This window comes from Pelobates fuscus, chromosome 5 (genome assembly GCF_036172605.1).
Source record: "Pelobates fuscus isolate aPelFus1 chromosome 5, aPelFus1.pri, whole genome shotgun sequence".
NCBI lineage: Eukaryota > Metazoa > Chordata > Amphibia > Anura > Pelobatidae > Pelobates > Pelobates fuscus.
In genome coordinates this window covers 178,449,516-178,475,021 of record NC_086321.1, presented here as the reverse complement: position 1 = coordinate 178,475,021, position 25,506 = coordinate 178,449,516, and the positions used below count along the sequence as shown (strand labels likewise).

The 25,506-nt window shown below is 39.8% G+C and overlaps 1 protein-coding gene across 2 annotated transcripts in view; it reads left to right on the top strand.

Moving 5' to 3' along the window:
* The window catches only part of SMTN (smoothelin), a 125,374-nt gene that overhangs the window by 78,769 nt on the left and 21,099 nt on the right, over positions 1 to 25,506 (top strand). For both annotated transcript variants that reach the window (XM_063454780.1, XM_063454781.1), the window contains exons 7-12: positions 2,562 to 2,899; positions 6,251 to 6,314; positions 14,411 to 15,154; positions 17,927 to 18,114; positions 21,517 to 21,663; positions 22,060 to 22,135. In XM_063454780.1, the coding sequence (XP_063310850.1) occupies positions 2,562 to 2,899; positions 6,251 to 6,314; positions 14,411 to 15,154; positions 17,927 to 18,114; positions 21,517 to 21,663; positions 22,060 to 22,135 (1,557 nt within the window). The remainder of the gene's footprint in view (positions 1 to 2,561; positions 2,900 to 6,250; positions 6,315 to 14,410; positions 15,155 to 17,926; positions 18,115 to 21,516; positions 21,664 to 22,059; positions 22,136 to 25,506) is intronic.

Sequence of the window (25,506 nt, the reverse complement as noted above, 5' to 3'; positions counted from 1 at the left end):
AACACATAAGGAACAGGCCTACAAAACCCTATTCCGCTGGTATCTGACTCCCTACAGACTCCACAAAATGGGCCAAAAACCCAACGACCAATGCTGGAAACTATGCGGCGAGAGGGGCAGTTACCTCCACTGTTGGTGGAGCTGCCCCAAACTCAAACCACTCTGGAACGAAGTACAAGAACTCATAGAACAAATACTCGAAAAACCCATAACAGCACAGCCGTGGACAATGCTATTCACTAAACCAATGGACACCCTCACGAGAAGCGAAAATGAACTAGTAGCCCGCATAACCCTAGCAACAAGGCGATCAATAGCAGAACTGTGGGCAGACCAGCGGATCCCCGACCTAGCAACCATCATCCGCAAAATCAAAGAAACACGAGATCTAGACGAACTGACTGCACAAATACACGACTCGTACAAAACGTTTCACTGAACCTGGGAACTCTGGGACGCAAAGTACTAGAATCCAAACGCAACCGCCCTCAACACAAATCCCTAAACAGAGACAGACCCACCTAAAGCGATACTCTGACAGCCACGCCCCCGCCGTAGAATGGACCGTGAACCGCTACATCACATAACAGTCACACAGAGCACCCGAACCTACCGCAAACGACTGGAGAACCATTTACAGAACCAAAACCAACCAACCCTAACTTCACCCAACCCCCTCCACCCCTCCCCCCCCCCTCCCCCCCCCTCAAGGTGCGTGGCACTCCCTCTCCTTTTTTTTTTTTTCTCTCTCTCTCTCTCCCCTTTTCTTCTTTCTTCCTCCTCCCTCCTCTCTCTCCCCCTCCAGGGGCTCGGCGGACGCGGGCACTCACCCCCTCCCCACATAACCCTTCATAAGGCACATACGAACAAACGGGAAGACTCCTCCAACACCCCCACCCCGACCCCCACGAACACGAGATCCCAAAAGCCAATCACCCCTCAAGCCCTCGAACACCACAGACAAAAATATCCAGCAAACAAACAGACACGGCCACATATAACCAAGCCCCCACAACAGAGACACACCAACAGCAGACAGCTGACCCGACTTCCCCCAACAACCTACACCCCACCAAACCTAACCACCCTGTCACTTCCCCTAGCACCCCTCCCCCCACCAACACCAAAGGACTCCAACCGACCCACACCAAACGTAATAACCACGAGGAACCCACACCCACCAACACATAATTGCCCACCCAAGGAAAGCAAGAAGACAAACTCAAACACACAACCCCCCGGACCTTTAACATAACCCCGATACCCATCAGGCATCAAATAAACATGCGCACCAGACCAAGCACATCCAGGAAGATTCCCTCTGATCCGGGAAACAGACTAGATAGACACCCTAATCAGAGGAGGAGCCAACAAGCAACACCCCAAGGCCTGGCCCAAAACAGAACTTACAAATTAAAAGTCTACGATAAGGCACCCCATCCCCCAACCCTCTTATTTCTGTACCCCACCTCAAACCCAAGACTACACAATCACAGAAGTCGATAAGTAAACGGTAAATGCATATTTGCTAACGATATATACAGAAACTATCGACGTACAACTGATCTGCACGTTTGGTTTGTTTGAATGTTATATAAAACCTACACATGTTTTGAGAAAACTGTACCACAAACTGTTGTCCCCCGTTTTCTTTTCTCTACCCCCACCAACTCAAAACATCCAAAATAAAGAATTTATAAAAAAAAAAAAATAGGAGGCTATTTTTTCCCTGCCTGTAAAAATACTTTTGGCATGGTGAGTGCATTCACATGGCATGTGCCTTGCAATTCTCAATTACTGATGGGATTTTCTCACAGCTTTCTTTAAGACATTGGTTCTCAACCCAGTCCTCAAGGACCCCCTACCAGTCCAGGATTTAGAGACTACCTGGGTGTGTCTAAGGTGTTTAGAAAAAGAAAAAAACACCTTAGACCAGCTGTGGGCAATCTTCAACCCTCCAGATGTTTTGGACTACATCTCCCATAAACTTGCAAAGCATCACGGGAGATGTAGTCAATAACATCTGGAGGGCCGAAGATTGCCCACCCCTGCCTTTTTATTTGTTCTTCCTTTTTCTAAACACCTTATACGCACCCAGGTAATCCCTAAATCCTGGACTGTTAGGGGGCCCTTGAGGACTGGATTGAGAACCCCTGCTTTAAGAGCATTTTTATGTGACTTGGTCTCTGGTTGGAAACATTTGGCAAGCTGGTGCAACTCATGCTGGGCTTCTATTATCTTGAGCTGCAGTTTCAATATTGCCTTTTTTTAGGAACTACTACTTAACTGTAAATTCTACAAACACTTGCAGGCAGTGTGAGCTATGTCCATCACACTGGAAAGGCCAGGACTGACTGACTGTCAGGTTTCAACAACCTCAGGGCACTTGCGAAGATTTCGCGCAAGCACTTCTTATTTGTGTTTAATTGTTTTGCATGTTTTAATGCATTTTTAAGAATGCATTATGCAACCTGTATCTGCAGCATTTTACATTTTTGTTCTAGTGTATACTAAATGAAAAACCTTTTTTATTTTATAATACTTTTTTTTTTTTAAACTAGATGTTACAGATGTACCCTCAGATTTACTACTGCATTTCAGTGATCCTGCCAAGAAACAGTCATCAAGTTCCTCCTCTTCTTCAACATCGTCAGAAGCCGCAAATGTATCTGAAGTTATAGAGCACAGCACATGCAGTACAGACTCTGATCCTGAAGCTACATCACAAAACGGCAGAAACACACAGTTCAAAGAGCTTTCTGTACAGAACAATGACTTGCAGGACGAAAAACATTCAAATATATGTGAACAAGAGGGCCCCCTGCATCTGAATTCTGTGGTGGATGAAAAACCTAGAATAGAACCACTTGACAAAGTTGCTATTCACACCAGTACTAGGGTAATTTTCTATAACCCACTGTCATTCTTTTTGGCAACCATAATTGTTATCTTATTCAGTCCTTTTGTTATTCCTTAAAAGGAGTGTTTTACTAACCCCCAGGACAGATATCATACGTCCTCCTCTGTTATTTGGTAATTACGTGAACACTATAATTATAGCCACTGAATAAAAAGTAAATGCTCTGTTATGGGAATGGCAGAATGTCATTTAATTATCCTAGTGAATCAGTCTTTCACAAATCATGCATGAAAAGCTCACATTTCTGCAGGTATAAATATAATCTATACTGTGTGTTTGGTATAATTTCCTCAATTTGTGTAGATTAAAATATTGCCTTCCCTAAGGATTGCTCCTGGGACACATTTTCTACTCATAGCATGGCACCATGGGCTGTATTGGTCAGCTGCTCTTCCTGTCTAATGAAGCAAAATGTGTCTTCTAGTTCCTTGAGTACAGATGCTTGGCATTGTGAGGTAGGACTGTGCCGTTTTAGGCCGTGTGTGGCATGATTAGGCTTCCATGCCGTCTTTACTGCCATGTCAGTGGCACAATGGTAAAGCTTAAGAAGATCCATCTAGTACAAAATAGCTTTTCCTCTATACATTTTCTTGCACTTGACTAGCTCAGTATATAGATGAAATCCACCTCCAACAGGATTACTAGCCAGCCCAGAATGAGTCCCAGGCTGGCTAATGTCAGATTTGTGCATATTAGGCAGCTGTTATTAGCATCCCTCCAATACTGCCCAAGTTCTCCCCTCAGCCTGTCTTCCCTGACAAACCTCCACCTGCAGTGAAAAGAAGTGGCTTCACTGGAGAAGGAGTGGGCTGCTGGAGAACTTTGCCTTGGTGTGGGAAGTAAGATACATTTTTTTTTTTTTTAATTTTTTTTTTGTTTTTTTTTGGGAGGGGAGTGGTGATAATGCTAGTAAATTGAAGTAGGTCTTTAAGGGCATCACGGGAGTATATCCTGAAATCTCTAATCTTGGTAGCAGTTTGAACTGTATCTTTCTAAGCAGTCCTTTGCATCAACACATTTGCTGGATGCCACGTTCACTTTAACAGGGCACTCAAAGCTAATGTCCACTGTAATGGTTATGGTGTCAGAATGCACCTTGTGCGATCCTCTGGTATATGTTTGGTGGTTTCACACTAAAGCAGGGTCCTGCAGTTGCCCACAGATCAACCCATCACCAGTCCAATTGCTGCTTCAGAAAGTACGCTTTCATGTTAGCTATTCCAATTGTGGCCAAATTAGAATGATTATCAACTAGCTGAAATTTGAGTATTTTGATTTATTCCTCTGCTTGTTAGGGGGTTATATGTGGATCTGACCCCACCCCTTTCTTTATGGTCTACTTGACTTCTGTAGCAGTCTTGTTTAGCTTTCAGCATGGATTCCTTGGTTTGTATCGTGGGTTCAATACTTAACTGAGACATAGTAGGGGTTGACATTGGTTACAGATGCATGCTAGCTGCAAATACATGTACATGCTCTTTCCATTTCTTTCTTGTAACTGGGAATGGTTTATCCAATGAGTCCATGAGAAAATATATAATTTTGGTTAATTAGATTCCATTTTCAGTATTTTTTTTACTGTATGTAAAATACATGTTTTTTGGGCTTTTTTTTGCCCCCGCCTCAGCGGCACTGTCCTGGCTGAATCTAGTTATTATTTTTATAACCCCTCCCAACTCCACTACATCTAATTGTCACCCTCAAGCCCCCATATTACCTAATTTTTTTTTTCTTCTTAATTTAGTGCCAGGAATTTTTTTCTTAATTTAGTGCCCCCTCCAACAAATAGCCCCATTTACTAACTATTGTCTATAAATGACAATAGATCCCCCACCTCTTCCCATTGTCCTTTAGGGCCCCCACCAGCCGCTCATGGGACCCCCGGCTAGTTAATAGATGCCCCACCATGGGGCCATTTATGGGGGGGGGGGTGCTTTGTTACATTTTTTTGCAACGGTGATTAGTGGACATGCCCCTACTCGCGGCATAGCGAGTCCCTACATTGTCTTATGTTTTAAAGAAAATGAGATCAGACAGGAAGAAATGGAGAACAGATCTTGAGAGAGGGATAGAAGAGGAAGCGATTAAAGAAAGGGAAGTTCGGCATGACAGTGCTGCTTTAATTGGTCACGTCTCACATGATCTATGAATAAAATTCAACAAAAAAAAGAGATTCTTTGGCACAAAAAAATAAAGTCCACAAATTTGGTGGTTGTACCCTAGCCCGCAATTTCCCGACTCAATCATCTCTTTTTGGCACCAAGTGCCTGAATCCCAATGCAAACGAAAACATGCTTGTCTGTCATGCTTATTGTTTGCTTGGTTATACGTCCATATAACGCTTAGGAGGTACGTAATTCAACCAAATCACCGATCTACCTAGATTAGGGAAATTTGCAATGAGATCAAAGCCGAATACAAAGGAACTTGAGGGGGAACTTTATTTTTTTTATTTTTTACTTTCCCCAAAGTACAAAAAAAATACGTATTTTTCCATATATTGCATTTTATCTTCTGATCTAGAGTAATTTTGCATAGGTTGTCATATAAGGTATATGCTAACCCAGCTCATAACCCACTCTGATTTCCTTAGGTTTGTCAGTAGATTTTTTTTTTATAAATTGTGTTCACACTTAGTGCAGCTTTAATCAAAAAGTACCGTCACTCCAAACGTACCTTTCTCTTATTGTTTGCTCGTCTCTTCCTCTCTCGGGATCTGTTCTTTGTTTCTTTATTTCTGATCTAATCCCTACTTTGTCTTATGCTTTAAAGAAAACTAGATCAGAAATAAAGTAACAAAGAACAGATTCTGAGAGATTCAGGTGAGTACTTACTTTGACACAGGAAATGGAGCTGACTTAAGCTCCTCCTCCCTTGGTCAAACTCAAGTGTAGAAAAAATACACAAGACAAAAAGTAGTCCCTACTTTGTCTTATGTTTTAAAGAAAACTATATCAGAAATAAAGAAAAGAGAACAAATTCTGAGAGAGGAAGAGAAGAGGAAACCATTGGAGAAAGGCAAGTTCGGCGTGACAGTGCTGCTTTAATATATATTGTTTGTTTTTTAATTCCAAGACCGTATATTTATTACCCAATGAAAGTAAAAAAATGATTATAATGCTAATAAGTTCAACATTGTCTGAAAACCTAGTATTACGTGTTGTTTCTACTTAGAAATTATAGTAAATGTTGTTTTTAAATGTATATATTATTGTAAAGAAAAATGATACTTTCCCTTTAAAACAGTTAGTATTAAAGAGAAGCTAAAGGGGTCATTTGAAGGTTGTGGGCAGTTTGTACACATAACTAAGTATATTTTATTTACTTTAGCTGGGAGCTGATAACAAGCAAACCTTTCCTGGGGATAAAGCACCAGAGACTTCCAGTGAGCCAGGTAAGTCTGTAAAACTCGATTCTAAATGGTGGGACATGTTATGATCTTTCATCGCATTTAAGCTACCTCTGTTTCTTTGTATTTATTTAATTTTTTATTACAAAAGCCAGAATTAATCCGTATGATCTATACCTTCAACCTATCGTTCCTGTAAGCTTTTTTTGTAATTGTCTTATTTATAGTTAAATCCCCCCCCCCCTCTAACAATATTGTAAAGCGCTACGGAATCTGTTGGCGCTATATAAATGGCTATAATATTATCATTTGTGCGTTTTTTTATGTTCTATGTGTGCCTTTCTATCTTTTTATCTCAATGTTACAACGGTCGTTTACTTACCGCCTTATTCTACTGCTACTTGCACACTCTGCTCTTTCCAAAACAACACCAAGTCTAGAACAGATTGTATGCAACAAGCCAGTGTTGAATTGAGCAGTCTATATAGTTCTAAACTCCCTTGTCACATAAAGGCTTACCGTATTTAGCCATCACAAGTGTTTCAAATGCGTTATATTTTTGCCAGGTCTAATCTTTGTTATTTAACACTATAACATGTTTGTCATTACTTTTCTTCTTCTTAAATACTTTTTTGAACCTCGTAATGGAGGGAACCAGGCCACGTCAAGTATCATCTTCACCTCTTAATATTACTTACCTTGTGAATTGTTTTTAAATGCTTTTTTCAATATTACACCTATTTTACAATCTTCTCTTACATTAAATTCTGTTTGATCTACCTCCGTGACTCTTACTTAATCACTGTCTGTTCCTTTTCACTACTCGTGGTACCACTTGGTATATTACCGGCATAAAAATTCCACTTGGATGAAGATAAAGGATAAATAAACAAGCTCTGAAATGGGACATCATTTAACACGGGGTCTATAAAACCTGTCCAAATTGTTTTGTCATTCTGATATATGCGGGGATTGTTCAAATTATGAGTTTGCCTAAACTCATAATTTTTTTTTTTTTTTTTTTTTTTTTTATAATGTAGTGTTTCATGGGTTTTGTTTTAAAAAAAACCTAGATTATATTTTATGTTTACATAAATTATCTCGGTTTCTCCTTTGCAAACCTCTTGAAAGCTATTCTGTGAAGTAACAGCTTAATACGATTCTATTCTAGTATGGAAACCTTGTTTACCCTATTGGCTGCAGTCTGTCCTAAACATGACATGCAGTACAGTTGTTGAAGATAGTTCGTTGTGTTCTTTTTAGAAAATGAATGAGTTCTGTGCCATGTATGATTTGAAGATGAAATGGAAGTGATTGTAAAGTACAGGCACCAAGTAATAAATACGTCTTATTCCCCATTTCTCAGGCTTTATTCACATCAATGTGACTATGGTGAGCCTCTTTGCTTGTATTGGGATTACTTGGTACTTAGGACCTCTAAAAATGATGCATTGCGAAATATTAAATATATTGCTTTGAAATATCATGGAAGATGGTTAAGTGCTATGATTTTATCCTTCAGCGATCAGGATGTAAATGAAGTAGACTGCTTTGGGAAATGGCACCCAAGCAGAGAAGGCTGTTTCATAAGGGGATTTATGAAACCCAAAAATAAGTGCCTTTTAATTTGACGTGAACTTTTCACCCCAGCGGCAGCCACAGTGTTAAAATAAAATAGTGCAGAGAAGGGGGGGGGGGGGGGGGGGGGGGAGGAGAGGGGGGTGGGAGAGGAAAAAAACTAAACAAGTCCTGATCTCGCTGCCTTATTGGGATAAAATATGTAAAAGTGGGGAGCATGCATGAGACCTGCTGAACATCCAGTGCCATTCCTTTCATGGACAGATAGGCAGAGCTCTGTCTAAACAAGAGCCTGGGGCAGTGCAAGGGATGCCGCAGACAGCAGGAGTACGGGATTTCGTTGTGGAAGCATACATACTCCTTCACGTTCCCTGCCACTGTTCCTTTCCCATTAAACTGTGTAATTGCAGTTCTGTTCTCCCAGGGACTAGCAGCTACTGAGAAAATGACTGTATTTACACAAGTTTCTGTCCTGTGCCCTTGATACATTCAAGAATGTCTACATTGCCAGCAGCTAGTGTTTTAACATAGGAAGACAATTATCCAGTACAGTACGAAGCAGAGATTTAAGACTGATCTGCTAGCGCTAGTCAGACTACAATTCTTCTGGCCTATAGTTGGCAGAGAGTTATAGGAGTTGTATTCTACACACTCTGAGACAGTCACTGTTGATGTAAGGTATTATAAAGGCATTGAGATATTATTTCAGTTCAGGAAGTAAGACAATTGGCATAATGTACACATTGATCCAGACAAATGTCTTTGTTTTTTTTTTTTTTATACCCTGAAATCCCCAAATCATTTCTATCATTTTGATAAAAAAAAAAAAACTATTTTTATTTTTTGTCAATCTTTATTTTTGCTGTGCTTTGAGTTACAAACATGCTTGTATTGCCACAACAGCGGGTACAAGCTAGTGAGAAAATACAGGATAACCAGTGCCATGAAAGTCAAAAACAGCACAATTTTTTAGTTAATAGAATCAGGTTATGTATAGAATAGTAGAACAAGCATTAGAGGTATGTCAGTGGTGAGAGATCAGAAGTGTCATCAAAACAGGTTACACAGTCTGACTCTATGAGTGGTCTCAATAAGAGATGTTAACACGCTTAAGAAATTAGTGACATGCTACTGTATGTTGAGCTTGCTTAAAGTGCTGCATAGCATGCTATTCCAGGTAAATGAGCTTTCAATAACATAAAGATGCGGCCTACAAGAAACAGGCTAGTCTCACAGCATAAATGTTACCGGTGCTGACTTGGAGTTTAGGTTTACGGCTCCATATGTTTTGCATAAGATTATAAGAGTATAAAAAGGTTTAGTTGAAGACTGTATGCATGCAGGAGAGAGGTTAGACTATTTAATGTAAGAAAATTGGCCACACATCGGTTACAGGTAATAAAAAAAAAAATTTAAACTATGTTAAGGATGTCTGTCCTTACTCTAGTTCAGTTAAATTTTTGCACATGATTTTACTTAAATTATTTAGCTCTTGGTATTTTCCAAACAATGCTGACTATCAGAGAATGATACAAATGGCAGTTTCTTATTAAACTTGGTATAGGAGAACAGACAAAAGGCATTGCACACTTAGGCTAATACATCTGAGCTGGAAACCTAGCTAACTAGGGGTATTTTAAAATAGAAGATCAGACTAGTCAAATTTGTACATTCTCTACAATTCTTGATTCAGTAAATACATTTCACTGACTATGGCAAGTTGCTTTGGTCCGATTTAAAACCTATATTCTACTTGGTGGTTTAGTACAGTAAAAAGCCCTGTTTATCAGACTATGATTTGGACAATGTAGGCAGATGACTATGATTTGCTTTGCCTCCAGGAACATGCTTATCGGACAAAAATAAAACCCTTCCCCTATCCTGCCTGGCACATATAAAACAATTGGAGTGCATCTTGTTCTTTTATGGAGATGGTTTGCATCTGTAGAATAAATATAAGGTTTCAAGCTGCCATCCAAGTAGAAGCCATAGATTCTTAATGTCATTGCGTGCAGACAGTCTTATATTTGTTTTCCGTCTTATGATGTGCCTTGCTTGCAGAGGCATTGATTGTACTTATATTTATATGTGTGTCACCCAAGAACTAACCCATATTCCTTTGCAGAAGTCATTAGGGCTGTATAGCAGATAAGGTGCATCTATTACTGGATGTGAAGCAGTCCTATATTTCATATTTGAAAATACACAGTTTAAGTTATACGTTTGTATAAATTCAATAGTTCTAAAGTTCAGCGAACAGCCTATATTCTTTGTAATTTTGTATAGATGGTCAGTAGTCTTACATATACACACATACACATGGATATACATATTGCGTACTATATACAGTTCCACATATATATACTTGAAACGAATATCCGCAAGGGGTCTCCACCGTTCTGTTTCCAGGGCAATCCTATAAAATCCAGAATTGAGAAGCTGCCTGCTGGACTGAAACCCCTATCACTCTTGGTAATTGTGCTGTGACTGGCTCAGGATTGTGGGTATTGGCCAGCATTAACACCAGAGTTGTAGTTATCCCACCCAGGTATAGTTCTTCAAATCCTGATTATTTTTTATATTTATAATGATCGGGAATGAGATGGGTTCAATGCGAATTAAATAGTATACCATGCGAACTTTAATGAATATGGTTTGCATATGTAAGTAACCTGCTACATAGTTCATCTTGAATCTGTTCCAGATTTAGCGTTCGTTTCTTGCTATCATGTATCATAACTTTATTACCTCTGGTATTTAATAGTTACCAGAATTTACCCAGTTCTCCTCATCAAAATATTTTTGTTATTCTTCTTATATGTCCTTTTTGTTAAAAACTTTAAGGATTGTTTCTATTTTTCTTTTGAAGTACAAATACAAGTACTCAAATTCTCATTGAATTCACATAAAACAAGAGTCCTCAGATATTTCATGCAAGTACTTCACAGAACACTGGTTTTATATTCTACAGAATTCTACATCCTTTTACACTTCCCATCTGCCGTCCATTCAGAGCATTGCTTCCGTGTGTGTGTGTGTGTGTTTTGTTTTTAAGTGCGGTAAAGGTGCAGAATTTGTGAGAGCACAGCATATTTAAAACCTCATTCACTAGTTTATGAATAAATTGTCTCCTCTGGTGTTGTGGTTAGTTGGTAGGGAGAATGGTCCTATCCACATTAAAGCTAAAAAAATAAATAAAAATGAAACGGACCTCTATCCAGTTCCAAGGACATGGCTGGATGGAGGGGTACATGCTGCCACTGTACATCATCCAGTGTGGACAAAACACATCCAATATGCACAGAATTGATATGACAGCCCATGAACCCATGTTTCAGGTTGGCTAATGATGTTCCAAAGGCAAAGTGAATCGAACTACAATTACTTCCTCCAATCGCCGAGGCCGCACAGGGAAATGCCATTCCGCATAGCAGGAGGTTTTCCTTTACTTCCTCCCGGCACACAGAATGCTGCAAGGGGATAGACACTGGACCCCAGGAAAACCACCCTCCTGTGTCTAAAAGACCGGAAACAGGAAGGTGGTTTAAAAAAGTACAAAATGCTTTGTGTGTGTGTGTAAGAGAATGTGTGTATGTCAGTAAATGTGTAGGTTTAGGTCACCAGTCCCCCTCTGATCACATGGGAATTGTGTTTTTACTCACCTTTTTGTACATTGTGCTAGTCTCGCCGCAACTTGCCTTACTCCATATTTGAGATTCAGTCTTGATGATCTCAGCCAATACAATGTTTTCCCATAGGAAAGCATTAGGAAGCTATTGAACATGCACAGCAAATTATTGCACCAATCAGCATCTCTCTGTAGAGATGCATTAAATCAATGCATCTCTATGGGGAATGTTTATTGCCTCCATGCAGAGATGAATGAAGGTGCTGCACAGATATGAGACACATTAGTGACTGTTTGAGTGACTTCCACTAGAGGTGTTAGAAATGTTTACAGCGTTTACACGGAAAATCCTGCAGGAACAGGATATAGATACCAGTGCCATACTACATGAAGCTCTAGTGGTTCTGGTGACTATAGTGTTCATTTAAGAATTGTATTTTTGTTGTAAAAACTGGCTCCTAACTTTTTTTGCTAGCTTTTGAGTCAAAGTAAAATTGTCAAGCCCTGCATTATATCATCCAGCCAGTTTATTTGCTACTATATCAGGCCTAATGTTATGCTTAAATGTGTATATATAGTTCTATTGAACTTTTTACCACAGTGCCTTTGGATATTATGTTTAAAGGGAAACTCCAGTGCCAGAAAAATGATCAGTTTTTCTGGCACTGGAGGGTCCCTCTCCCTCCCACCCACCAATCCCCGGTTACTGAAGGGGTTAAAACCCCTTCAGTGACTTACCTGAGGCAGCGGCGATGTCCCTCGCCGCTGTCTCCGCCTCCGCAACGTTCCTCCTTGTGATTGCGTCGGCCGGTGGGCGAGACTGATCTCGCCCACCGGCCGAGGAGACCTAATGCGCATGCGCGGAAATGCCGCGCATGAGCATTAAGTCTCCCCATAGGAAAGCATTGAAAAATCATTTCAATGCTTTCCTATGGGGTTTTGAGCGACGCTGGAGGTCCTCACACAGCGTGAGGACATCCAGCGACGCTCTAGCACAGGTTTCCTGTGCTAGAACCCAGGAAGTGACCTCTAGTGGCTGTCTAGTAGACAGCCACTGGAGGTGGAGTTATCTCTGCAATGTAATTATTGCAGTTTATGAAAAACTGCAATAATTACACTTGCAGGGTTAAGGGTAGTGGGAGTTGGCACCCAGACCACTCCAATGAGCAGAAGTGGTCTGGGTGCCTGGAGTGTCCCTTTAAGTCACTAAAGCCAGTTAAACAGCTACACCTAGAACATTCTGGTATTGAGCCACATGCATTGTTGGAGCATATAGAGATTTGCAAATATACTGCCCCCCCTCTCTATTGTAGCAGGAAGGACACAGATGCATCTGACAAGTTGGTGATCTATACTCTATAGAACAGTGGTAGGCAACCTACGGCACTCCAGGTGTTATGGACTGCATTGCCTTGATTCTTTGCCATCATTATGGCTGTAAGAGCATTATGGGAGATGTCGTCCACAATATTTGGAGTGCTGAAAGTTTCCTTTCCCTGCTATAGAATAATCTCCAGAATGCATCCAGTTCATCAGATTTGTATATTTCATATAAATACATTTTATTTTGCCTTTTGGCAGGACTACTTTAAAATGTCCATCAATATGTGGAATTTTCTTGAATGTCTTTTGTGCTTGTGGCCCTCAGTGGCTGGAACCAGTCAGCCATCTTGTTACCTGCATTCATATTTGTGCCAAACTATGCTTTTGGTAAAGGGAGAAAGCTGCACATTCATTCACCATTTTACATTCATTCACTTCTAATAATCTGTATTTACACACCGCGGATAATTCCATCAATACTTTGCCAGTCTTTAGAATACAAGGTTGCCACTGCATTGGAGTTGATGTCTGTGTACATCGGCATGATACCTGCATGATAGATGTGGTTTTCCTTTGTTACATTGTACTGAATCTTCCCATTCACACTTCTATTAAAAGTCTAGCATTTACCCTTCCTTTTTATTATTGCCTTGTATTGTTATGCATACTGCCCCCTCCCCATGTGATGTACTTTAATGCCAATATACTTATTTAATCAGTGTACAGTAATGTTGAGTTTACAGTTCATAATTGGATTTGTTTCATGCTCTCTGTAGATAGGTGATGTGTTACTATGCAGGCATAGCAGTGATTAGAATGTGAGACAATGCAAGGCTCTGGGGGATTCATTTGGGTTTCTGTCTACATACAAACATTATGTTTCTCCTAAAGGAAGGAAGTTTCCCAAAACAGAGCTTCACAAATATGCACAATGAATAGTCCTGGCCCACACCTGCCCAACCCAGTCTGTTCACTGTGGGGTATTAATATTTGTGGACGTGCTGAAATCCAAAGAATAACTCTCTCTATGATTTATACACCATTTTAACAGCTGTATAGGTTCACTGCCTGCAGTCCAGAGTTAAATCACAGTTTATGCCATGTAATTTGTTTGGATTTCATATTTAGCCTTTTGTACTTATTTTTGAACTTCTCCCTTGGACTATCACTCTGGTCCATATATTTCTCACCACAACACACTGTCATGCTACAGTGCTCCCTATCCATGCACCTGATCACTCCTCTGTCATTGCTGCACTCCGTGCACCCCCAAGTCTCTATGGTCCAACCACCATCAGGGCACTAGCTTTGTCTGTCACCTCGCTGGTTTACTTGGTTATATTTCTTTCCCCCACTGGAGCACACTGTGACATCATTACGTCATGCAAAGACACACACTGTTTTTTTCTGCAGCTTCCCCTCTTCCCCACAAAACATACAATCTTATTACTATTTACTCCCCACAAAACATACAATCATATTACTATTTACTCCCCCCAAGAAATGTTTTTATGATTGCTGCCTTTCCCTTCTAATGCATGCATTTTAATTCTGTTTCATTGTCTTTCCTTGATCTCCGTTTTCGAAAAATTCATACCTGTTTCCATTACAGATGGCAAAGTTCCTCTCTCTCCATTTCGACGAGCTAACTCTGTGCGAGATAGAGTGAAGAAATTTACAGAGGAGCCACCAGGAACGCAGCTTAGTTTGGGTCCTAGATTTGGCAGCATGCGTGGTGAGAGAGTCCCAGCTAGAGGTGGACATGCACAGGTTTCTGCCAACCAACAAAATGGTCAAAGCATTCAGAAGGGGATACATGATGAAAAAGCAAACGTTAAACCTGGGCTTCTTCGTACAGTTTCAGGGCCCAGTGGCAACAAAGCAGATCAGAGTGTTGGAGCTGGACCACAGAGTGCTTGCAAAACACAAACGTTTAAATTCCCTTCCATACCTGAACTGAAGAGCACCAGGAGCACGTCCATAAAAGGATTCCCTTCTCATAGCTCTACAGGACTCTACACGTCCTCCGGGGAAGTGAGCAGGAGATTTCCCCAAAGTCAGAGTTCCTTCATCCCAAAGCAGAGTGATGGGAGGAGTCATGTGGACCAATTGCACATCCCCCAATCTACAACAGAGGGGGGGAAACAAGTTCAAAACAGAGATGGGACAATTAAATCATCAGAGGAGCAGGGCAGTACTGAGCACTCCACAGCACCTCTCTCCACATCTGCCACAGAGGCACAGGGTGAAAAGCAGGACGCTGGCATGAAGACACTCCTCACCATAGAGATCAAAGATGGGCGAAATCAAACCACAAGTAGCCGCATTGTGGGCCAGCCGGGAAACCAACGTGCAGGTAAATGACATCACTATACATGTGTAATTATGTAAAAGTTCAATATTCATAGATCATCATATTGCACCGCAATGCTGATAGATTATTTGGAGTAGCCAAGGCAATACTTTCCATTGTCAGGACTGCAATTGGTTATCATTTGCATGCTTTTGGGTTAAACACAATGAAGTCCATATAGAACATATGGTTTTTGATGTATGCTGTTTTGGCGAAATTTGGTCACACTATCGGCAGTATGGATAGGAATCTATGAGCACGGTGCTCTTTATCAAATGCAAGTCAGTGTTAAGTAGTGGCTTTAAAATTAACACAGGTGTGTTCCAAATGTGTATATTATGCTCAAAGGAGCTTACAATTTAGAGCTGAGGTGCCGAACATTGTTGCCATTGTGTATCCTATGACTTGGGCTTGCTTATGATTTTGTAATTGGTTATAAGAAAAAGGTGCTAAAGTTGGTAAAAACATTTTTTTATTTTTTAAAAAAATATATATTTTTCCATGAATGTGAGATTGACACAAAATGTTATATAGACTTTTTGTTTCCAAAACAATGAATTTTGGTGAACTGAAAACCGGATTATAAAATTCAGGAGGCAAGCTTTCCCCAAAAATGGCTGTTGTGGCCTTAACTTTGCAATTCTGTGTTTCAATATTTATTTAGCAAAAAGACCCTGACTTCCTGGGTGATTTTTAGTCAAATGGTAATGTACTTGCTGAGCACTGAATGTGTTAATAGCCAGCAGCATACTCTGCCATTAGGTGAATCTTTTTAGTGATGGGCTAGCCCCCTTGTGGTTGGAGTTTCCATTAAACAAAGTGACAAACCACAAACCTTTTTGGGAGTGTTGAATTGAAGCCACATTCTTGCTGTGGGTGCCCCTGGGGGATACACTTCATTACTCTATGCTGGTCCTCAAAGAGAGCCCACATCCTGTCACAAGTACACACAATTATATGCAGAATTACATTTATAAAAAAAAAGTCTTCTATACTTAAACTAAATATGTTAAAAGGTATTTTAAATAAATGTATTTAAAATACTACCACCAAAGCTTTTTTACTAGCACTGTGCACATTACAAGGTTAAGGAGACACAAACGTATGTGAGTTTGTGTAGGTCACTGTCTGAACATTACTAATCAAGAAGAAGATTAATAATATATCTACGGTTTTGGTGGCTGTGTACTTTCTGGTGCTTAACATAAATACATGCTGAATAATGTCCGCCATCCTATACCTGTACTAGAAATTTTCATATGTCTATTTCTCTGATTTGTAAACTATATTTTTTTTCCTGACTTGGTGACTTGGACATCTATGTAATATTTTCCACTTCGTGTATGGTGTGTTGGTATTGGAAGGTGTAATGAGATTTTGTTTAGAATGAAGGATCAGTTTAGCTCTGCCTTTTAAACCCATGCATTCTGGAGCTTCATCAGTCATTGGAGAGAGGAGCAGATCTTGGCGATTCTGCCGCCGGCACTGGAATTTATATTGCCTTAATGTGTGTTTTGCGCATCACCACAGCAGCACAGTAAACAGATTGAGCTTCTGTGCAATGTCTCCAGTAAAACCATTAGTCACCCAGCTCAATGACCTCATACACGGCTTGTCATGAGGTCACGGAAATAAACAGTCCTGGTTATGATGCATGGTGAGGAAGAGCAGGAATCTTTTCAGGACAATTGATATATAATACAATTATCTTAAAGGATACATACCTGCTGCTTCTAGCAGATTGCTCAGTATTTTACCATGTTTCCTTTTGCTCAGTGCTCCCTTGAATGGAAAAATGAATGGCTGCTTCTTGCACACGCACAATAAAATCAATGCTTCCTGTCAATTGTTGATCTTATTGGAACTTTCTCTTGGCTACTGCGTTGCCAAGTGAGACAAACGCGCGTCGCTTAAAGAATGCCCCCTCCTCTGCCATCACAGACCACTGGTGATCTTGATGCTAGAAAAAAAATCTGCCCTTTATGCACACACATTGTGAATGTATGTGCCTTTCCCTATGCGGGCAGGGTTCATCATTCAGTCCAAGTGCAACCATGTGCAAAGCAAATTAGAAAAAAGTTAGGTTGCTGGCATCACACAAAGGGTAACCAGGTATAAAATGACCCGTGTGTCATACCAATTAGAACCATGGAAACATAAAAAAAAAAAAAAATTTAAAAATACTTATTTTATTTTATGGTTTGTATTTTTATTTTAACACTCCAGGCATCAAATATGATGGCACCCATTGAAAAGCAATATACCAAGCTGGGACTGTGTTCTCTGTGAAACTTGCCATGAAGGACTTGTAGAACATGTACAAAGTGCCGAACACCAAGTTGCTAGGGAATATTTATTTAACAAAAAATTCTGGAGCGGTCAGCTTGACTGTGTCCATAGTGCATTCTCTAGATTTCTCCTAGTGTTCTTATCTGTTTCGCTCACATAGATCTTTTACTGGCTTCATATTTGATGCATCAGTCCATCAGTGTATTTATTTATTCTTGTAAAATAAAACATTTTTGTGATAAAGCAGATTAGGACAAAAAGGTGTGGGCACAATTCCTTTGATGGATTTTTACATCTTCCTGAAAGTTAATCTCCTCTGCTTCACAGGATCTCTAAAACTGGTTTTGAAACACTGGGTCGAATCCTGTTCATTCATACCTCTCTACCTAATAAAGCCATGTAAATCTAAGTTGTCATCTGGTTGTGATTTGGAATTTGTACGTTTAATACTTTGTCCTTTTTTCTTTCTTTTTTTTTTTTTTGCAGAGCTAACCTTGGGGTTGACAGCATCACCTTTCAGAATCACCGGCGGGGTCAATTCAAGTACCACTAGTGTGGGTAGCGCTAGCAGTACGAGCAGTATTAGCACAAGCAGTGGAGCCAATGCACACAGCAAAACTAATAAAAGCAGCGTTTCTCTTGACAGTGGGATCAGTACAAGCATTACAAGCAAGGTAACAATTATCCCTCTTTTTCCCCTGGTGCCTTAACCCCATCCCAACCTCCGCAAAAAATAAAAAAAACACCTTACAAGTATACAAAACTCATATTACCATAACTACTGTTTTATTAATTGCTGACAACTTGTGTAATTGTAGAGTCCTCTGGGTTATTGCTCTCTGTGTAATTCCTTCTTTTAAAGGACCACTATAGTGCCAGGAAAACAAACTTGTTTTCCTGGCACTATATAGTCCTTAGGTCCCCCCCACCCTCAGGGTCACCCTCCCGCTCGGTTGAAGGGGTTTTAACCCCCCTTACCTTAATCCAGCGCGTCTCCGACATTAGCTCCCGAGTGGAGCTGGATGCGCGGCCAGAGCTGCGCGCACATTCAAACTGCCCACAGCTGCAGGGTTAAAACCTAGGGGACCTGGTACCCAGGCCACTTCATTGAGATGAAATGGTCCGGGTGACTATAGTGGTCCTTTAAGATAACCCTTAAAGACTTAGACAGCTTCACTTTCCTCTTTGCTTTTGAGTAAAATCTGTCTGGCAGTGGGATCGCAGTGCTTTGATCAACATTTTTTTCAGAATACAAGTCATTTAAGCTGGAGAGCTATCAAGCAATTTAGTAAATAAGTAAATAAAATGTTTTCAACAAAATTCATATTTTAAAGGTAAATAACCTGACTATACTTTAGCGGTTATTGTTTAGTGTCAATCTATTTAAGAATGCATGTAAAATGTTGCACTCTGATCTCCCCTACAATAGAAGGAAGTAAAGCTCTGACTGACAAAAGGCTCTGACAGAGGTCACCATATGCACCTATTTAACGCACAGCTCATTCTTGCCTAGAGAATGCAGCTGGGCAGAACTTGCAGTGCCCAGCTATCAGATTGTTTTTGTCCTTGTTTACGTGAAGACCATGAACTACAGATGTTGAGCACAGACAAAGAGTCTGATCTAAATGGATTGGTGATCCATTGTTAAACAACCTGTTTCCCATTCTGACTTTCTCTTTTTATTAAGATGAATCATTTAGCTCATCTTCCCGTTTTTCATTCATTGCACTGCAAGAATGTACACTATTACATTTTATTTTGCAATTTTATTTCACAAGAGACACAGTAAACTTTTTGTTTTGTTTTTTCATTCATGCATAATCATTTATCTCTAACCTTATTCCATTAAAATATGGCAGATATTAGAATTTCAAATTATATTTTAAAACCTTGCCGTGTAAACTTCCTGTGTTTTACTGTACATGCGATCTTTATAACTACAGGAGAAAGATTGTATTTATTTCTTTGCTGATACATACAGATATGTTTTGAAAATATATTTGGTGTGTGTGTGTGTGTGTGTGTCCGCGTGCCCGCGTCCGTGTCCGTAGGATTAGGCAAACCATAAAGGTTGGCTGGCAATTGTGGGAGTAATTAGCAAGTCTATAATGAATATTTTTTCCCATCAAGAATGTTCAACGACACAATGTTTTCTAATGAAAGCATGCATCACAAAATATATATATATATATATTGATGCATGCTTTCATTAGAAAACATTGTGTCGTTGAACATTCTTGATGGGAAAAAATATTCATTATAGACTTGCTAATTACTCCCACAATTGCCAGCTAACCTTTATGGTTTGCATAATGCTGTCAGGGAATTAAGAGAGCTGTATTTCAGCAGCTGCAGGCAGGCATCTATTGGACATTCAGGGAGAGGGGCCCGTCGGACATATTGAAGGTGACAGAAAAGGTGTTCTGTAATAGTCACCAGCCCTTAAATCTGGAGTTATCGTGTGCAAAGGCTGGAACACTGACCACATGGTAAAATTCTATGTCTCAGTTGCTCATGCTTTCACACCAAAGTGTATGACACTGTAAGTGTTCCAGCATATGCAAAATAATGAAATACAAACTAGAATTGTTTTTTTTTTTTTTTTTTTGTACAATATTAAATTACAAGCCTCTATTTTATTAGACTATCTTTAAAATATTCACATCCTGCCAAGCTTAAAACTTGATACTCAAGGGTTAATTTGCACCTTTTTAAATTAAATGTCGCCTGGTTCAATTCCAGGAATAGGCTGCTTCCTGCCACCTGCTGTGTCCACATCTCTCTTCCCCTTTGTGTCTGTGTTAGGATGTTACCAGAATATATTTATAGCTCCCATCTGTAAACATTCCCCCATATCGGGATTAGAAATGGGATCAGGAACAGGGACCCAAGCTGTGTCCTTGGGCTGGTCAGTCTTTTTGATTTGCTGGAGCACCTATGCTTTAGGCAACTCCTCCCACCCCTCACTTCCTCAGTTCCTGAGTTCTGTTCTGCAGAGTCTGGGGCATCCTTATCTTGCACAAGCTTTCCTAACACAACTAGTCCAACCATGCCTAGCGTGGGTATTCAGGAGCTTGATAACCATTACACAGAACCAATGCAAGAGACATGGCATGAGCTACAGGTCTTTCAGAAGCAGGTGACACAACAACTGCGAGAGATGGCCATGTTAGTGGAACCATTGACTGCTACCGTAAATGATTTAAAGGAGGAGAATCTACGTCTCCACATAGAACAGGAAAGGCTGTCGAGGAGAGTGGAAGAGCTGACTCTATTTCTTGGGACACAAGAATCCTCTACCTCAGTACCTCATCCTCCAAGGTTTGCCAGCACTCGAAGATCGATCTCTCTACAGTTGCCTAGAAGTAATAGCCTTGTAAGTGACCAGTAGGAGAGATCGATAGTCATTATTTTCTAACATAGTACAGCCCTGCTATTTTATTTGGGACCGCATTGCATTTTTTACTTTATCATACTCTTATGCGTCTTAGTTGTGTTATCTGTATAATCTAATTTTGTTCTATTTAGGTATAGTTGCATAGTTACCAGGATTTTGAAGTGTGCGAGTCTGAGTGATGGGGGGATTCATTGTGTTCTGTTTTAGCAATTGGCTTCAGGCCTGCAGCTAAAGCTTTATTGTATTGAGGGTATCTGTGCCTTCAGCCCAATCCCCTTCCTACTCCAGTTTCACATTGCTAAGGCAGCTGTCAATCTAGGGTATCCTAGCATTAAAGGATCATATTCTATTGCCAGTGCATTTTAGATTTTTAACCAATTCATTACATTGTTGTTATTTAGCAGAGCTCTACATATCACTAATTGAGCTTGTGAACATTTAGTCTAGCTTTTTTTTTTTTGTCACTCGATTTATTATATACACTTTTAGTGCATGTATTTATTTGTGTGTGTAAATATATGTTGCTAAGGTTTGAATGTCCACTGCCACAAGATGTTTTACTGTGTCGTATTGTTTAGTGAATAAGTGAAGATTAATTACTAGTATGTTTTATTAGAAAGGGGTATATGGTCACTTATCTGTGTGAATTAATTGTCATGCTGTGTATTTTTGTCCACAGGTAGATTCAGATGTGACTCCACAGCCTCCTCAACAGGTCGACATATTCCTGCCAAGCACTACTGAAAACGTGAAGACCGAAATAAAGAAAAAGTTGACTGCAGAGGAGCTGAGAGCTATAGAAGAGGAGGACATTCTTGATAAATTGGTGAGTCTGTTAGAAACCATATGGGATTAAATTATTTACTCAGTCCTATGTAGAGACCTTGCTCAGGACCTTGGCTCTAAAACTTGCGGCATGCTATTTGAGCTACTTGGGAATCTGCGCAATTGCCTCCAGTTGGCCTGAGATGGTAATTCAAGAGGTGAAAACTGCTGGAGAGACAATTATCTGGTTTATATTTTTGTGATTGGTGAATAAACCCCGTTATGTAATGATGTCATGAGATGACAGGGTTCATCTAAAGGAAAGAAGTGTCACGGAAATTAAGGAATTCTGTTGAAGTGATGTGTTTATTAGAATAGTTCCATAAAGGAAACACATTCAATGAGGTATTCTTGTCAACTGCTAGTGGAGTGAATACTTTATTTTCTTTTATGACAGTTGGATAAGACCTCTGACTATGAGGAGAGGCGGATGATCAGGACAGCCATGAGAGAGCTACGGCAGAGAAAGAGAGGTAGGTACTTTTACATAGATGTTTCAGTGCAATTAGTATCACAATTACAGTCTTGCTAAATTGGTATGTTCAAGGCGGCACGTATGTTGAATTGGTCAGTGCAGGTCAAGTTTTTTTGTTTTGTTTGTTTTTTTTTAAAGCCTTCATTTGATTTAGTTTTTTTCTATCAGAAATGTATTTTTTTTTTTTTTTTTTAATTCTTTATTTTTGAAGTGCAGGTAATTACATGCGACTTGTCACGCCCCAACAGCTTGTGACAGGAGACAAAATACATAGCTTATAAGCAGTAAGGCAGTGAGAAAACGTGCACAATTTTTTTGTTAAATTAAGTAGAACGATAAAACAACAGATTATAATAATCAGGCTATACTGGCTGACAATAAGAATAGTATAAATGAGAATAAACACTTGCATTACATGCTGGGTAGTTTGGCTACGGATCCTGAGCTCTCTAGCATACTATATATGAAAATATCAAAAACTACAAAACATGAAGGTAACAGGCTGTATTTCGCTAGTTGTGCAGCGTAGAAATGCTAGGCTAGTCGTGCCTACAACAGAGCCAGTCCTATAACTGAGCTAGTTACTTTTAAGAGTATGATGTGCATAATGGTGCTGCATTTCTGAGAAGGGAAACATTTATATTTGTACTAAAGCCAGAATTGCTACAGCTTATATGCTTGCTTGATAGTTAACAGGCTAAGCCTAACACAGTAGGGCACCGTACAAGATCATGCTAGGCTTCAATAGTATGTGGCATAGTTGTAAATAGCATAACATTTGGTATACATGTAGATGATTAAACAACAGAAAAGATACATGTGGTCAGATTCAAAAGATCAATTGAAACTAACCGCATCTCTGGAAATTACTATAGCGGTAGTGTCTAGAATTGCAATGCTGGCTGTAGGTTACAGGTGTGACTGTGAACCACTAAGGGTATCACTATAGACCTATGAACAGAAAAAAATGCTGCTAAATATCAAAATGAAGTATATACATACAAATGCTGCTAAATGCAAAAATAAAGAAAATGATAATAAAGTATATACAAGTGTTACTAGAGTTCTATGCCTGTCAATAGAAGGGTATGTATAGGTAGGGATACATTATGCCATATGGCAACAGAGACTCACCCCTAAATTATCAGCTTTAATGTCGTGTGCTATAAGGAGATGAGTATGGATCCCCAGGTCCCAACCATAAATACCTCCTATAAAAATGGTAGTAGATACAGAGGCTCCAAATAGAGCTAGTACAGGGGTAAAGGGAGATTGAGGAGAGTATGTCGTATTAATGGCAGTCAAATTCGGACTGCTAGTTTAAATTTAAGAAACCTCTCTCCCTATTGATCCTATACGAAAATGAGTATAAATCCCCAAGTCCCAGCCGTAAATACCTCTTACAAAAATGGTAATAGATACAGAGTAGACAGAGGCTCCAAAAGGAGCTAGTGCAGAGGTAGAGGGAGATTGAGGAAGGTATGCAGTATTAATAGCAGTCAAATTCGGACTGCTAGTTTTAACTTTTAAGAAGCCTCTCTCCCTGTTAATCTAGCTAGACAGGCATAGACAAAAGAAAGTAAATAGAGAATAAATTAGGTGAAAAACATGGTGCTAAGACCACCAGTGCCCAGTGCTCATATACATAATATGAGGTGAAAAAAATTGCCCAACGTACGTTTCGGTGCTAAAAAGGAGCACCTTCGTCAGGGGCTAACATTAGACTGTTAATGAGTCTTTTTTATATGTGATATGCCAAGAGACATGAGTACCTTCAACCAATAGGAACTGGGGGAGTGTGGTATCAGCTGTATTGCATTTCCCTCAATGTGTTTAATCCAAACTCCAGGATAAACGTAAGGTGTGTTTGGGGGCGGGGCCCCTCAACAGTTCAGAAGGAGGAGGTATTAACAAAAACCTCAGATAATCAAATAATCAACCTATCCTCTTACACTCCCACCAAAAATGAATTACAAGTCTTGAGGCGGGGTATGTCCTTTGTTCCAGTGTCTAACTTTGATAAGTTTAACTGGACAAAGGACATACACCTCTTTGCAAGGAAACTGGCCCTTCACAAAATTCACCGCATTAAAGATGAAAAAAGGGCAAAAGACTTAGGGCTACAAGTCTCTGATATAGATGCACTGGATACTCTAGTGGATCTCCTTGTATGCAATGACGAGTCTATACAAAAACACCCCCCTTTTACACATCTGAAAAAGAAGAGCCGGTTCACTCCACATATGGCTGATTTCAAATACATAGACTTATTCGTGGAGCTAACATGCAAAGAAATCGATAAGATCAATCTGAAAGAACTCCCAAGTCAACCTAATAGCAATATTTCCCCACAAGAAAACATCGCATTAAGTAAACTAAAGGGAATGGATGAGGTGATCTTTAAACCCTCAGATAAGGGAGGCAACACGGTCATCCTAAATAAATCTGATTATATATCCATGGTATATAGATTAATCGATGACAGTGAGACATATGAGATATTGACATGTGACCCTACACAGAAATATCTAGCTGAATTAAAAACAATCCTGGATTCGGCACTGTCACTATCACTCATATCTAAGGACGAATACAATTTTATGTTTGTTAAAAGGCCTGTTACTGCCACTTTTTACGCACTCCCGAAGGTACATAAGCAACAACCAACATTAAAGGGACGACCCATTGTCTCTGGCAGAGGTAACCTGACCCAGAATATAAGTTTATATGTGGATCAGATACTAAGAAAATTAGTGTTTGAACTCCCTTCACATTTAAGAGACACCAAGCATACTTTAAATACCATCGAAGGAATTAAGATCAATGGCCACGCTATTTTATGTAGCCTCGACGTGGAGAGCCTCTATAGCTCGATACCACACGAGGTGGGTCTGAGACACCTTAGAGCAATATTGGATAGCAAACCTCCGGTCTCACTAAGACAGAATGAGCTGGTCCAAGACTTGATGTTGTTCATTCTGACACATAACCATTTTATGTATGTCGTATTAATGGCAGTCAAATTCGGACTGCTAGTTTAAATTTAAGAAACCTCTCTCCCTATTGATCCTATACGAAAATGAGTATAAATCCCCAAGTCCCAGCCGTAAATACCTCTTACAAAAATGGTAATAGATACAGAGTAGACAGAGGCTCCAAAAGGAGCTAGTGCAGAGGTAGAGGGAGATTGAGGAAGGTATGCAGTATTAATAGCAGTCAAATTCGGACTGCTAGTTTTAACTTTTAAGAAGCCTCTCTCCCTGTTAATCTAGCTAGACAGGCATAGACAAAAGAAAGTAAATAGAGAATAAATTAGGTGAAAAACATGGTGCTAAGACCACCAGTGCCCAGTGCTCATATACATAATAT